Genomic DNA, 17,125 nt, shown 5'->3' with positions numbered 1-17,125 from the left:
GTTCAAGCAGTGTGTAGATGAGGCACTCTGGGACATGGTTTAACAGGCAGGATGTTGAGGGGCTTACGGTTGGACTCAATGTATCTCAAAGGTTTTTTCCAACCATAATGAGTCTGTGGTTCTATGCCTTACTCCATAGGACTGTGCTTTTGAAAATCCCATATTATTCTGCTTTTAAGGACAAGTGATCAGTCATATTTATGTAGATGTCTACATTTAATCAATTTGGTTCCTGTAGCCTGGCTAATAGGTATTTATATAAGTGTGTGTATCTGTGTGTATATTTATATCTCTATAAAAATACTGCTCAAGTTCTTGGCTGTAGGTACTTAGAGGACAGTGTAGGATCATTTAGGAATTGAGAATGGAAAATGCACTAATTTTGCACTTGAACTGAGCTAACTGTCACTAACTGCTCAGTAGGCAGGAGAATAGCTGAGAGAATCTGCTGTCAAGAAAGCCATGGGGTTACACTCCATTTCTAGCAAAAGCAGCCTTGTCAAACCAAACATAATTCAAAGAATATGAAGTTATTACTGCTCAGAAATGAACAACTGAAACACCCTTCGTGCACACTCTAAAAAGGGTCACCGTGCCAGCTTTGCACTGGTTTGAAAGCTGAAGAAAAAAAAATCCAAATAAATTGCCATAGCCCTAGTTATAAGGCAGGGGAGTGGTAGCCATGTTCCCTAACCCCTTTCTCTCTCTCCCTCCTTTCTTTCTCCTCTTTGTCTCTCCCCTCTCTCTCTGTCTCCCYCCCTTTCTCTCTGTCTGTCTCTTCACGCCACAGGGAAAGGTTTGAAACGGAACGTAACAGCCCACGCTTTGCCAAATTGCGCAACTGGCATCACGGCCTGTCGGCGCAAATCCTTAATGTTAAAAGTTAAAACTCCACGTGTAGCAGACGTAAACSTGTGAGACAGAGCTACATCAGAGAAAAAACTGCTGTCCTGACTTAACCTAAGAGTGTCACACATGTCACACCCAGGGAAGACTTATGTTAGGGGGTTTCTCTGCTTTGTTAGCCTGATAGCCCTTCACTGTCACCCAAAGTAATAATCCCACCCTATTCATGTTCATTATACAGTAGATAGACTTTTGTCCTTTACTATATCAAATCTAACTTCAATGTAGAATTAGAAGGAAAACATCACTCTTCTGCTTTCTTGACTTTAAATAAAGAAATGAGAGGAAAGTTATTCATAGCATTTCTTTAGGGTGGAGAGAGTTTAGACTTTTGCATTTCACTGCTGTAAAGATAAAGATGAGGGGGGAAAAAAAACAGTGAAAAAGAAAACGGACTTGGCCTAGCGTAGAGCTTGTTAAGTATTCAGCATATTTGCTTTGCATAGATGAATGATGTTTGAGATAAGATCTTAGCAATGTTAAGTTTATTTTTCTTCAATATGTTATTCTGTTAAGAATCATTTGCCAAAATCATTGCTCTCAAGTTTTCCATTTGAAATCTGAATTTGTCTCTAGATGAAAGATAGATGGAATGTGCTTGTGCAAGAACTATGAAAGAAATGGCATTTTGCTAGAGGTGATTTAGAAGCGAGAAGAATATATAGGGCAATTTGTGCACTGAAGTTTTTAAAAGCATCTTGTAAGTTTAAGTAATGTATTGCCCATTCTATATTGCTCTTGCTTTGGCTCACATTTTTGTTCTGTATATATCAGCATGCATTATCTGAAATAAAAGGATTAAAAAGTAAAATAATTATGTGCCTGTTTTGCACAGTGCTTTATTCTGTTTTAAAAGAGTAAAAGCTTCAGTTGATTTTTGAAAGAAGGTAAATCCCTCATGGAAAATAGTGAAAGTCAAAAAGCTTTTCCCTATTGCCTTCTTATTCATCTTTAAATAATCTGAATCAAACCAATGAAACGCTTAAAAGACCAAAAAAAGAAATGAGCAAATAGATTCTGAAAGACCTTGGTATAATTAATAGATATTAGATGACAAGCTAAATATTAGGCATTTCCATCTGAAGAATGATGCTGTAAGAATTTCCCAGCACTACAGGGAACTAAGTGCCATGGCCAAGGCACTCGAGATGCTGCTGCTGTTAAGGAGGTAGTCCTTTATTTTAAAAGCATAAGCAAGTCTATCACAAATTTCCTCAAATATTTGTTTTCTCTCCAGAGTACATCCAAGAACTGTATTGCTTCTTGAATTTGTGCTTTGATTGTTAAAAGAAACAATTAATACAGTCAAATAAAACTGTTTCCATAGGAACAGTTGGTGTTAGCTCTTGTAACAGTCTGCACTGTGAGTCAATAGTGCCCATTGAAACAAGAGTTTTTGGTGGCAAAACGTAGGTGTCTCCCCCTGCAGCTAAAGGTTAACTCCATTGCAGCCCTACCAAGAACACTGCACCCTCCATTCACTTCTGTAAGCTTCCAGTTAGGGGTCTGTATCTGGTAGCAGTAACTGTGCATCAAGGAAATTAGCATGTTGCATTAAATCAAATAAATATCAATATGCAATTAATTTGTCTTCTCTTGAAACAGCAATTGTACCTAAGCAAAAATCTCCCAGTTCTAGTTTTCAACCAAGTTCAGTGATTTGCTTTCCCTTAACTGTGAATTGTATATCCTTATTGTTTTGCCAACAATATGCTGGTACTATTTGTTTCAAATAGTCCTAGTGCATGCACTCTAATGAAAAAGTCARTGTTTAAGTTTTAGCCGAATGTTGCCTTCATGGTAGTCTTCACAGATTCCTTAATAATCAGAAAAAGCATGGTTTGATCAGATCTGAAATTAATGCAAATATAATGAAAGACCTTTTCCCATATCTCTCCTCACTGAATTTAAAAGTAAAAATTCAGAGCAGATAAACCATGCAATCAGGTAGAGAAATAGTTGTCTTTCTTCAGTCTTTTTTCCTTCCTGAGAGGCAGATAGAAAATAGATTCTAAATTTTTTTAGCCTTATAGAAGTTTAGTATTTTTGTTGTGTGTAGGGAATATAGGGAATTAATAGGTAAAATCAATTTTTCAGTAGTTGCAATATTTAGAGCTTTTGAAATGACAAAGACCTCTTTCCAAAGGTACTGTAGTTTATCCCTAATTTAGTGAGATTTAATACAGCATTTTTCTAGTGCTTAGTCCAATGCTTTTCAAAAAAACTCTTAGCTAATGGGATTTAAACCAAATCAGTCATATTTTTCTGTCCTTTTTCTCTTATTTGTCTTTAAAATAGTAATTCTCATCCTCAGAAATCTGCTTTTATGTTGTCATGGTGATCTTCAAGCCCAGAAAATGAATACTCCAGATATTTCCTTGTTCCTGTTAACAGGCTTGTTTTTCCCTCCGGAGTAGGAGTCAGGCCCTTTCTTTAAGGTGGAGAAATTGGGCTAGAGATGCAGGGCTGCTGTGTCAGCTGCTGGAGGGTGCAACAGACTGATACCCAAGGAGAGTTTGCAGAGAGCTTTACGAAGCTTTTAACTTTGTATCTGCTAAAGAAAGAGTCTGGTCTGGCTACATGTTAATTTTAATATGTCCAGGCTTATCTCATTTTATGTTGTCACGGCTTTTCCAATGCCATTTTCCAGTGTTTCTTGACCATTTGCAGAAGTCTACATTTGACCTCAGAGAACTGCTCTCAGTTAGTGATATTGAGGCTTAAAATAGGCCCTGCATCTATGTCCGATGAGTCAGCTAGTCCTTTAGAGTAGCGCCCATGATAGGCAGGTACATCTGTTCCATCTTGAGTATATTCTGAATCGTGACTTTTGCTGAGCAAAGGACAATGATGRGTAACGATACTGAATAGTTTCCAGTCCAAAAATAAAGTGAAGCATGTGGATAGTGATATTAACCTACCACSCTCCCCAATCTTGCCAGTAAAACCTAGCATTATAAGCATTTAATGAAGATACAGCAAAGCTGGTGCCACTAGGAAATCAAAACATAACGACCTTCCAGGTAAATGTGCTTGTCTGGTTATGACACAGGGAAATGCTCATTTTCTGCTGTGGTGCGAGACTGTTTGATCTAAACTAACCCGTTTCTTCAAGTGCTGCCTTGGCCTCTGCTTGGATGGTTTCCCCCACACCTCTCCCAGCGCTTAGTYAGCAGCAGGAGTACTGACCGCACGCGCTGCATGCGCATGGCATGTGCCAGGAGTGCGACTGCGAAGCCAGGCTTAAACTTCTCTTCCTTTCATGCATGAAAAGATGAGAAGAGACAAAAAGGTTCTGCGGTCCCTTCCCTTACCTCATGCCTGCCTGCATGGGTAGGAGCCAAAGGTTTTGCTGTGTAATAAAGGTAGAGGTCACTTTCTCTTCATTTTAGCTTCTCTCTAGCTATAGTAGTAGTAGTGTTCAGCAGCAAGAGGGAGGTATTTTAGGGACTGCTTTATCATTGCTGAAAAGTCAAACTCTCATGTATCAGAGCAGCTGTTTGAAGCCTGTTTTAGAGACAGAAGAGATGGCAGTTGTACACTTAGGTGCCCCCAGGRACTGTGTCGACTTTGTAGTTTCTTTAATGGTCTTTACCATGATTTGTGGTGACATCGTTATACCTTCAGAAAATGTATGGTTACTGGTACCATTTTTATTTCACAAATGTAAAAAGGTGGAGTGGAATTTACTATCCGTATGCTAGGTAGATCACCAAAATTCAACTAAGAATTATATGCAATTTTTCACAATAACACACAGAATACAGCAGGCTTCTTTGGTTAGTTTTCTCATCTAAGAAATACAAATACAACAAGGACTACTAAGCACATCATTATTTTTTTCTGATAGCTGCTTGCCTGGGACTAATTAATGAACTTGGTTGTTTCTGTGGAATTCTGAGTGAATCCAGAAGGGTAAATGGAGCAAATATGATGTCTCTCTTCTTTGCTATATTCCTTGAACTCTTACGTGAAAAGTGAATTTAGAGGTCAGGGACTATCTCCAAACCAGTTCTCTGTAGAATCAGTTGGTCAGAGATGACAGGCACTAGGCACACATATTCCCCTGAATGTACTCGCAATTTGGAAGAGTGAGGCATCCAAATAAAACCTCTGTGAAACTTTTCTTAAAATGACTTGTAGAGGAAGCATAAGCTAACAGAGCTTGTCAAAGCTCAAATTTTACATTTTTGTTTGTGTACTAAGCTGCCTTTTAACATCTTTTCTTTACCATCTCAGTCTTCTGCATGTTCCTGTCCATCACATGTTCATTTCTGCATTGGCTGCTTTTTTAAGCTCTCTTTCATTCTTCCCTCCTTCCTGAGCAACCTTCCAGGTGTGCATATGCATCCTTCCTCCCATGCATACGACTAACCAAGATACAGTGCGGCACCGTTGCCTTTCCCTCGCTACTGTTTTCTTACATTGCCTTCAGTCCAATGGGGAAAAAGTGGTTCTTGCACCTAGCAGGTTTTGCACGGGGCATGTCTTAACATATTTGGTCTGCAGATCATCAGACCAGCTTGCAGAGCTTTGGTTAGTGAGAACTGGCTGATGATGTAGTGCTGGCACTGCTTCCTTTTACTCTGCTTCTAAATTGCATTAATGTCAGGAAGATTAGGCTAAATACTAATAATTTCCTAATAGCTCATTTCCATGTAAGCAATTTTTGTATTTGATCCAGAATGTTATACAAGTGAGAGAGAGGGAAGGTAAGAAAATTCTTAAGAGAATCTGTGAAATAAAATATAGTCCATACCACTTAGTTTGTTCAGGAAGTGCTTAGAAAAGATGCACTAGTGTATTTTAGAAGCAGCTTCCAACTTAGGGTAATAAAGAACTCTGTAGAGAAAGTATAAATTTAATTATCTTACAAGTCACAAATTAAGGTGTTTCTGGAGTTTCCAGCTGACAATGAGATCTGTGGGTCATGTTCTGCACTTTCCTTAGAGTTAAGTGAAGTCATGGGAAGAAAGAGCCAAAGAGCTTGTACGTACAAAGGGGAATCATTTCCCAGAGTCCTAAACATACATTTGTTGATCATTGGTGGGAGTTTTTCTTTGTTCTTTTTTTTTTTTTTTTTTCCTTTGGGGGTGGGGGGGGGGGGGAGAGAGGGTGTTTGTAAAGGTTATAAGAATAGATTGACGGTCCTGGTTCTCTGCTTAGATTCCTGAAGGCAGATATCTGTGCTTTGTCAGTGATGCCCCAAAAAGGCTTAGGGATAACTGCTCAGACAGAGGTAATTGCAGCATTTAGGAAATAATTTTCTGCCACAGCCAACGAGCTGAAATATATTCTAACTCCAATTCCTCTGGGTGAGAATTTTGCAGTTTCTGTTCTTGATAAAGTGGTGTGACTTAGAAACCTGCCTGACAGTGAATCCCTTCAGATGCAAAGTGCAGCAGGTACAGTTACCTGCCAAATATCCCTATATAAATCCTAGAAAGCAATTATCCCGTTATAKGCAAACACATTTCCTATTTATAATACCTAAATGTATTATTTGACTGTTTAATAAAACAGCGTATTATCAGTAGATGCYACTAGAATGTATCTGTAGAAGGGATTTGCTTTGATTTAGTGAGCTGCTTTGACTTTTAATTCCACATGAGCTGTTGAGAGCGAGTTGCTGGGGGGGGGGGGTGTTGTTTGTTTTTTGTTTGTTTTGTTTTTCATTGAATATCCAATAATACTCTTCCTATTCTGTGGCACAGTCTGCACAAACTGGGGTATCTTCTGGGAGCAAAGTAGTTTCCCCATATTGGAAAGCAGATTTCCTATCAGRACATTGGTTTGGCGTGGGCTGCTCACATTCTTAACTGCAGTGGCTGAAAAAGAGAGACTAGCCCTTCTCCTATCCCTTTTTTTCTGATCCTAAACTGAAGTTGTGACTAAACCAGCATGTTAATGATCTAGTCTTTTATCCTCTACAGTAACTGCCAAAGATTCTCTTTTTGTGTTTGTCTTGTGATGTCTTTGTTCACGATATTAGATTGCTACATTTGGAAATATGCAGCTTGGAAAAATGAGAAACCCATCTCAGTAGATTGACATTCAYGTGTCCAAGGGAGGATTCTCAGCTGCAAACACTGGAAAATAGAACTTGTCACACTGGGTCAGAACAGTCTAGTCCAGCTCACTGTTCACTTCCTAACAGCTTTCAGTATCTCACGCCTTCGAGACAAAGAAGTCAGGAAGGCTGTTGTGAAAAAGCTTTGCTGCAAGTTTATTCCTATCTGCCATGTTAAAAATTATTTTAAAATAATTTTGTAGACAAGCATGTTTATGTGTGCATAAAGAAATATTAGAATGAAAATTATTGCACATTTAATAAGACTGTCCTGTAAATCCACAGCTTGCTGGTTGAAAAACAGAACTTTTTGTAGATGTGGATTTCTATAGATAGACCTTAATAAGCTCCAAGTTCTAAAAATTATTTTCCTATGTGAAAAAGGCCAGCTGATACTGGTTAGGTTTAGTAAAAACTATTGAATGGTCAATACAGGCAAACAGTGATAAACTGAATAGTAGCATTTACAAAATTCTATAGTCCTTGGCTTTAAAGAGATTGAGCTATTTAAAGATTAAAGAGGGTGAGTTGATATTTAAAGTAATCAATAGGGATTCAGGAGAGCTAATTTCAGTTCTTAGCCCTGCCATGGACATGCTTTTTGACCATGAGCAATTCCATCCTGAGTAATTCCTCCTTTGTAAAATGCTGCGTAGGAATGCTGAGATGATAACAATGTCTGTTTGATTTTTTTAATTACTGCTTTCATACTGAAAGACAGGAAGGAGTTAAAGGGACACACAGTCTCTGCATATTTAATATTCCTTATGTCATCAGACCTTCATTATTCAGGAAATATTCTATCTCAACAACAATTTAATGGTTCAGGAGAGTCTAGATCTGTTATTTGCTAAGGGGTAGATGGAAAGTGTCCAAGCTCAACATCTCAGATCTCTGCTGCTACATGTATGTGTTTATTCAASAATCCCATACATTAGATTCCCAAATGCTGAACAAAATGGAAAGTATTTTACTTTTGTTGCATGCAGTTCAGACTGAACAAATTAATTTAGTAAAAGTGAAGTTTCTAGCTCTTTTAGGATACAGTAGAACACACAAGCTTGGTTTGCGGGTGCATTTTCATTTAGTTATGTTAACTCTTACTATTATTAAGCTTGCTGGTGCGTGGGAGGGAAACATTCTGTTCTAAGTCATTTCATTTGCCCTGTCTTTATGAGCACTTCATGTAGTGGGCTTCTATGAGAGGGAAATACTGCACAGTACATTTCAAAATATCCACTAGAAACTTGGTGTTGACAGTATATTGCACTCAAGTCTCCTCTGAGRTGAGTGGCCAATGTCTAATAATATCTATGGGAGTTTGAGCTGTTCTCTCAAAGACTCCTCTGTCCAGAGGCTTCAGGGGCTGCAGGAAAACCTCCCCAGTAGCTCCGAGCTGCTCTGCTCCATGCTGGCTGCTTCGGGCAGCCTGTGTAACCACAGGGATACTGAGATGAGCTCCGAGGATTCTGTGCCAGATTCTCTTGTGGGATAAAGCTGTTGATTATACGGAGTTTGTCACAGGCATGTATTTGACTTGAAAACCAAATTGATTACACAGCAAAAAATGTTTGGTTGTAAATGCTAGAAATCTGATAGCCTGTTTATAAAAATGCAAATATCACCAATAACAGCTGCATCTTCATTGTTTTTTTTATTGTTAGACAGGAATTATTTCCTTTGACTGGGAAGAGAAATAATTCCTGAAAGCAAAACTCTTCAGCAGCAAGGAAGGGTTGTGTGGCTTTGAGGCTGTCTTTCCCCTTTCTGATGTTTCCTTTGCTTTACTCTGGAAGTATTTTTACTGTTGTAGTTGTCTCTCTCTTTAACCTTCACAACTCCCCTGCCATCATCATTCTGTATTACTTAAAACTTATACACTCAGGGAAAAAAATCTTATGTGAAATTCTGACCTGAAAAGCAAGTGTCATTTGTCTCCATCCTTCAGTGTAAGGCCACAGCTGCTTAGTAGGAATACGAGAGCCTACTGCTGCTGGGAGCCTTGCTCCAATTGCTTGCCTTGTGGCCTTGATGGTTATTTTCATAGCACATTAACACTGGAAATAAGCCATGCTTTATTCTCTTCAGGCTTTGGTTGTGTTTTTTTACCATACTTGCATGATTATGGCTCTTGGTGTGTTAACACGTTTCTTTCACAAGTCCTGATTTCTACTTCATCCTCCTCCTCCTCGCCTTTGTACCCATGACATGCCAGTGAAAATGAAACTTGCTTGTCTGTGAAGATACTGTTTGGTTTCTCATTGCTTTAGAGTGGTGAACAATCCACCTTTTCAGACCTCCTTCTGAGTTTGAAAATCTGCCTTCGGTTCATGTGTTTTGGAGGTCACATTACAGTAGGGAGATGCTTTAAAAGATGAGAAGTTAGAGAAGATGACATGCCCAAATCTTCACAGATGTAAACTGTACTGGTCTTTAAAACTATTTTGGAGCTAAATGAAGGAAGTAGGGGATATGTATGAATGTCTATCTAGGCAGAGAGAGAGAAATAATGTATGCAAAATAATAGCATTAAAAATACCAGGATTAAYGCTTCAAACTAAGACAATGATTGGGGTTCAACATATTAACATAATTCATTTTTGGTATTTCTTTCTTGGCAGATTGTTTTAGAAACCAAACTTTACCAAGTTTGATTATTTTTACCACTTGGAGTTGACATAAGGATATGTTCCAGTAGAACATTTTTCAATTTTTAGTTTACTTGGGAACTTAGTGCAGTCAAAACTAAACCTGCAATTATGTATTACACATGCAAAGCATGACTTTAAAATCAAAACAGAGTTCTTTGCAAATGAAAGGAGAAAACACATACAGTGAACTTGCATATTTGGTGGGATTCACTTGGTGAGCTGGATGTGTTTCTCACAACTAATACTCATAGGCAACCACTCTGTGATGCTTTCGGCAACCAAACATTTCTCCTCAGCCCATCTTCCTTTGCCCTTTTTTTTCCACCGCTGACAACTGCACTTGCTTTATTCATCCTGTATCTCCTCCTTTCACAGAGGCAAGGAAAATGTTGCAGCAGCGTCAGAAAACAGGTAATGTTGACTCCGCGTGTTCTGCTTCCTTCTTGTCTGGAGTTTACCTCCCTCTTCCCCGTGGGATTCTTATGCCCCCAAACCTGTCAAATGCATACACTGTTTGTGCAGGTGATTAATAATGGAGATTCCAACTGAGCGTGTTTGCTAGATACTTCTAATTCTGTGGGATGAGAGCAGACTGGGACAAATTCCTCGGAATTTATAACCTGAAAAAATACAATGCTTTTGTCAAGTGTTCTTGGAATGGAATACTATGGTAGTATGACTGGGCTTTAAGAACAATTTCTATCTTAAACTTTGTCTAAATTGTTCAAGATGTTTTTCAAATTAAATTATTTCTTTTTGGTATTTTAAGTACACTTCTAAATATAATTTGTAATTACCTTAATAGAACAGTGATGGCTTATGAGGCTTATAGGATAACATCTCTGCAAATAATTTCTTTCATTTCAATACCTATTCACCTTTCCACAGAGTAGTTTGTAGCTTAATTTGTGCAGTAAAACACAAAAATACTGAAATGGAGCTTCTTCTTGAATGCAACAGATCAATCGTTTAAAGGAGTCAAGAAATTCTTAAAACTAGATCATGTTCTGAAATGTACCTCACCACTTTGTTCAGTCTTATTGATTCCTCCACTGAAAATATGCCACTCTTGTTTTGTTTTTTTAACACTGCTCACCTATGAACAAAGGTTGTGCAGAAGTAAACTCCAAGTAAAAGCAGCAGCATCRCTAGTGATGCATAGTTTGGAATAGTATGGGGGGGAAAAAATGAGTATTTAATGAGTTATGTGAAAACAGTGAAATGCAACTTCTTATATAAAGTTGATATTACGGAATTAAATTGAGGAAAAAAGTAGCAAATGCTAATATTTCACTAATGATTTTATTTGCATAAAACTGTCCAGAGAATTATGGAGTGGCTCCATAATGTTTTTTTTATTTTTACCAGGAACACAGTCTGATGTATGACTGGTGTGTCACACTTATCTTAATCTTGCATGGCTTGTCATACTGTAGCTTTTTCCACCTCCATTATCACACCTCTGCTATGTGTCTGATTTTCATATTCTCAACAATATAATTTGTGGATTTCGCACACTGTGTGCCACAAAGTACATATATTCTTGCTTTCTTAAAACCTCTCTTGATCTTAGTAACTAAAAAATCCTTGAAATTTGTCATTACCTCAAATGTTATGCCAGAATCTCCTATGACAGAAGAAATTTGGGATTTGTATGGAGGACACTTGATATTTACAGATGTACATCTTCCAGCAAAGCAAAATAGAAAAAGGAAGCCTCTACTATTAAATCTAGTTTTGTGTTTGAGCTCCAGCATCTGTTCTTTTTCTGAAAGCATTCCCCACTGCATGTGTAAGTGCTGTCTTAAAAGGCCCCATATTAGTGTTCTGAAAAGCTGTTTTGTCTGATATTGTAAGTAGCAGGCAYATGGATCTCTTTATATTTTTTGATATCTCTATATCTTTGATGTATTTTTATATATTTTTGATATATATGTGTATATATATCAAACCTTTTTCCTTTAAAACCACCAGCTGCTTCTATGGATGGATTTTTTTCTTTTTTCCTCAGAAACCTGCTATCACCTAAGCAATGAGTGACATGATTTTAAAAACTTTCATATATGAATCCCTTGTAATCTTTGTTACTCAGGCCTACTGCTACTCACGCGCCACAGTATGTGACCTCGAGTATTTGGCATCCTCCTCAGTCGCGCCCGGTGGATGCCACCACTGACAATGCTAAACCAGTGGCCTCCAAGGGCTCTGTGAGGCTTGGAGCAGGTACAAGTCAGAGGGAGGCCAGTTTCGTCAGCACTGGCCAGAAAGTCCCTCTTACTTCATCGAGTAATCCAAGGTACTCTGTGACATGTAGCTGCATAACTGACCTGGTTTGTAGCTTTGGAGTGGTTTGGAAATAACCTCTTCTAACTCTTTGACCCATAAAATCCTATTTCCCAATAGGCAGAAGTATGAATTGTACAAATTCCAGCAACTTGCCATTTATATGGGGTTATGTTTTAAGTGGCTGTCCTAACAAGTTCACCTACAGCGTACTGACAGCAGCCATTGAGCATCTTTTGCAGCTGATGATATCCAGTATATGCCTGACCGGTAGTTCTTACAAGCACAAACATTCCCATGTCCAAATGTAGAACTACTCCATGTTCTGTCCTGCTCCTCATGTTCTCCAGCATTTTTTTAATGTTATGGCATTCATCTGGATTCTTGTCTCCTGTAGTTTTGTTTCTTTACAAGAGAATCAGTGGAAGAATTGAAACAAGATTTGTCTGTTACATAAGACACAAAGTACATCGTCAGTGATCCACTCAATTGTGGCTTGCACAGAAAATCTCAGAAACTTAGGACCCCACTGAGATAGTGTGATCTACACTTACTTTTTAAAATGTTATTGTGTTTCTTGCTGTGTTTTCTTATCATGGTTGTTAACCACTATCATACTCYTAACCTCTACTGATCTGTGTCCCTTCCCGTGAATGAAAAACAAGAAGGAGCAGAATTCATGCATTTGTTTTCACCCACCTAAATTGTGTTGTGCATTTGTGTCTGTTACCACAGATATAGAGATATTTGAGAATATACATTTCCATTGATTTTCTTYAGAATGCACAATTCTAATGAAGAAAAATGTATAGAATACCTGAACAAAAATACCTGTAATATGCCTATAATGAAGCTGTTAAAATAGGTAATCCATTTTATAAAGCAGTATTTGCCTTTAGCAGTTCTTAATTCTTCTGCATCTGAAAATTTAAAAAAAAAAGGTAGATAGAAATTCTAGAAAGAGGAAGTCTGGACATKTTCAAAACCAGCACTGTGACTTACTGACTTCAGAGGAGTCTGTATGCAAATCCTGTGGCTCATAGAGAACAGCTCCAGTAAGTGGAAGCAGTTGCATCAATTTAAAATAATCTAAAATTATTTAAATATTAACTTTAATAYAAGTTAAATGTTATTAAAACTAATAATGTATCAATAATATTCAAGTATCTATGAAAATATTTAATAGTTTTAAAGGTCCAACTAAGAAGAAGTCACAGTCTAAAATTACTGTGAAAGTGATAAGCTAGTCACCAACTGCAGATATTTTATGTAACCTTTCTATAACCAATTTATGTCAAAATCAATTCTCCCTCATTTTTATGTACTTTTTGTATGTGTTCTGTATGTACTTCATGTAAGCAATTCTTTGTTCTTTAAAATAATTAATACTTTCTTACAGGAAGCTGTTCAAACCTCTAACATGTTAATCATGAAATGAATAATTAGAAACAGCATATGCTAAAAAAAATCTTTGTTTTTACTTTTAACAGGTATTCTAGTGTGTTTCTATTCAGTTTATTTGTGTGTCTGTTGAGCTCCAATCTGTTTCTCTACAGATCTGTGCCCCCCCCACATTCTTATCTTCCCCTCACATTACAGTCACTGAGTATGTGTTTCAGTTAACATTGAGATCTTTACAACAATTGAGTAACTTCACTGTTTGTTGATATTTAAGGTCTTGATTTTGGTGAAATCTGTAACAAATTCCCTTTTACTTCCATTGCAATAGGATTTCACATATTTTGTCTCTTTGTTTTGTATTTGTTTTTAGGACTTAGAGGAAGTTCGGTTTTATTTTTGATATAGTTCCCATTCTTGCATATTTGTCAAATTATGTATGTGTAAGTACTAAATTCTGAGTCATTAGCTTTTAATGTGAAAGCTCCATTGCCCACTGTTAGGCAAGAAATAAATCCTGTTTCATTTATATTAGAATTCAGTAGAACATCACAGGTATGGATTATGGGCTAGTGTATAATATACATCCACACTGCTACATGGTCTCTATGGTTGATATAATCTTAACTAAAGCAGAAGAATTGGCAATATCATGCATTAACCATCAAGAAAGATAAATTGATCTGAATTTCAAATGTGAATTATGGTTTAAAAAATGTGCAAAACTATTGCAAGACGTTAGGTGTACTGCCTTGAAAACTGTAATGGTAAAGAAGAATTGTAAAGTATTTTCAGGTGCTTGGTTGCTATATTTACAATGGCAGGTGAAACTTGGAAAGGAGAAAATAATGATTTGCGTCTTTCCCTGTGAGTTGGCTTAAACTTTGTGCAATTATTTGGGCATAACCACCACATTCCAGTCCTGACTAACCAAGTGGTAAAGAGCTCGTCTGGAATAAGAGGCAGCAACATTTGGACTACTAAACCATACAGGAAGGTGCCATTAGGGCAGGGGAAAAGGGACAGTATCTTGAAGAGCAAGAAGGTATTGTGAGCTCTGATGTATCAAACAGTAATGGTAGCTCCTATGGAGTATAACTTGCTCAGTCATTGTTTCTGCTGTTAGAAGCAAAAGAAAATACAGTGTTTGAAAAAATAAGAAAACCACTAGCAAAGTCACTTGGAGAACAGCTGAAAGGTTTGACTGAAAAATTGACTTGGAAATGTAAACTGCCTCTTGTTATTTGGTACTTGCTATGCTCAGAGAAAGAATACTTGGGACATCCCGTGTACGATGCACAGGAGAATCCCCCGATTCCATCATTTTGATACAAGTAGTTTATAAGATCCCAAAGGTGAGGCAAAATACTCATGAGTGGGATCAAAAGAGGTTTAAAAAATCCATTATCATCTTAAAATAYGTTTTTATATCAATAGTTTGGGGATAACTGTATTTATATACAATTAACGTACAACTAAAAATAAATGTTGTATTAGAATAACCAAATAAAATGGAACTGTTGCACACAGATATGATATCAAGAACCATGGCCACTTGGCAGTTTGTTTCATTTATTGACATCTATCTATGGCTGCTTCAATAACTAGTTAATTAATTATCCACTGTTATTTCGAGGCAGATGTTTAATGCAGCAGCTTTGTCCCATTTGCCTATTCGCAAGGGCTAGGAAATACTTTCTGAAACTTCATAAGGCTTAAATTTGTTAATGAGAACTGATTGCTCAGATAGAAGGTGATGAGAGACAAATTAGTATTTCAGTAGGTTATTAAAATATACACAAGAGATGAGATTTTTTTGTCAAATTTATTCTACAATCAAATAAAGTTAAATTAAACATGAATATTTCTCTGATCTACACCATCTATTTCACAAGAGGCACATAGGAATAACAACTCTGGTCTTCATCACCCAAGTGATTTTAAAGTTTTTCCTCTCTTTGTGGCATGAGCATAAAAACCTGTAATTGCTTGAGTAGTTGGCTGGTAGAGTTTATGGTGAGTTATGGCAGAGATGAACAAGTCAGTCAATGGTTTTTTTAAAAAAATCTTTTTAAATTTTTAAATATTTTTCCATYGCAAGCATTACACAAAACTGAGTAAGTCCAAAACAAAGTCCCCGCTGACAATGTTTCTAGATTATCAGAATCTGCAGCAATTCTGCTGATAAAAGACTCTAACCAAGTCCTTTAAACTGCTTTTCATTTACATGAAAAGAATCCTAATCTGAACATTGGCTCCAGGAGTGATGGAATTTGTCCTGATGGATGGCGCTGCGATAGGCTGCATGCTGCCATCTAAGCACCTTGTGCCACATGCCTCTGGCTTCAGTGGGAGCAGGAATTCAGTGCTGTGCAGCTCCCAGAGTGAATTCAATTAAGCAGGACCAAAACTGCGTTGCCATGTTGCCATCTGAGCTACACATCCAGCAATGCCTAACGAACGTGGTCTACTTTGTATTTCTGTGCTTTTCTTTCAGTAACACAGCCTGCTACTATGTTTGCGGCCTCAGGTCCCAACATAGTAGGGTTTATGCTTTACGTTTAAATACATACCTCTTAAAGATGCTTCTTGTTCAATTTAACTCTAACTAGTACCCCTGTTGAGCATGCTCCAGTGTCTACCAGCTCTGCCTCTGCTCCTGTGCCACATGCTTCCGCGCATCCGCCTGCTGCCGCTGCTCCAAATCCAGGCAGCGCGACTCCGCCAGCGAGCGCTCCCGCCTCCGCAGGGCAAGAGTCCTTCTCCTCCTCCTTCCAAAGGTAATGCTTCTGTACCTCTCCTTGCGCAGTTGTGCCCCTGGATGCCTCTGGAATTGCGGTATATGCATTCTTAAGAATGTAGTATACAAGAGCTGTAACCTGTTTGTATGCTTTTTTTTATATTTTAGTGTTGGTTCTTATGCTGAAGTGTGTTGTTTATGTTTGCAAAATGTAACTGCCCAGAAAAATAAGAGAAAATTGCTTTATGTCTGGGGTACAGTTCACATTTTCACAAAGCAAGCCTGGGGCTGAAAAGGGRAGTTATTTTTTTGCCACTAGTACAAAAAAATCTTCGCAGTAATTGCAGTGGGTGAATGAAAGTTCTCGTCATGGTTTTTAAAGTATGATGTGAAATAGAAAATTTCAATATGTTATGTATTCAGATGATTGGATTTAACATATTGTAGCACCCTTCAGTAGAAAAGGGTAAATAGTGAACAAAATGTTAAAAAAAAAAAAAAAATCAGACTGAGTCTGTGAAGAAGTGGATGCAATTTGTATTGTTGTCTTTTAGATTATAGCAGTTGTTGAAGGAATAAGAATGAATTCAGTTTGCGCATATTTATATTTCCTTGTTTATGGCTTTTGCTATATAGAGATTTTCTAATGGTTTCTTTTTTAGCATGCTTTAAAAATTTGAAGGAGAAAACACATCTTCAGTAAAATAAATGGTTTTACAGAGTTGAGACCTAATTCAAATGTAGTCTGTGGTATCATACAGTTTTGTAATTTGCTCTACTTGACAGTTTTTCCCAATTCATTTAAAATGTTTATGTATACCAGCTATTTGGTTTCTCATTTAAGTCGTTTTTTCCTAACCAATCCTGACTGGACTCAAATGCCTTTTTTTTTTTTTTTCCAGTTCAAGAAAGTCAAACATTCAACTAGTAAAAAAAGGTTCTCTTAAGGTTTTAAACTGCAATTCTGAACTGTGTTGAAAGGCATTTTCACATGATATAACCATAAAGGTTAATCATTTTGCTCTTCAGGTTAAACTGTAATGTGAAGAAAATGGATTATTTAATATAGTCCTCAGA

At 37.4% G+C, this 17,125-nt stretch overlaps 1 protein-coding gene across 3 annotated transcripts in view; it reads left to right on the top strand.

The window, feature by feature from the left end:
- The window catches only part of LDB3 (LIM domain binding 3), a 97,991-nt gene that overhangs the window by 65,059 nt on the left and 15,807 nt on the right, over positions 1-17,125 (top strand). For all 3 annotated transcript variants that reach the window (XM_026043098.1, XM_026043097.1, XM_026043099.1), the window contains 2 exons: positions 10,003-10,038; positions 15,921-16,088. In XM_026043098.1, coding sequence (XP_025898883.1) covers positions 10,003-10,038; positions 15,921-16,088 — 204 coding nt within the window. The remainder of the gene's footprint in view (positions 1-10,002; positions 10,039-15,920; positions 16,089-17,125) is intronic.

This window comes from Nothoprocta perdicaria, unplaced genomic scaffold, assembly GCF_003342845.1.
Source record: "Nothoprocta perdicaria isolate Ctin4 unplaced genomic scaffold, notPer1 scaffold_32, whole genome shotgun sequence".
NCBI classification, from domain to species: Eukaryota; Metazoa; Chordata; class Aves; order Tinamiformes; family Tinamidae; genus Nothoprocta; species Nothoprocta perdicaria.
Note: the sequence above shows the minus strand (reverse complement) of the source record. Positions and strands in the feature narration are given on the sequence as shown.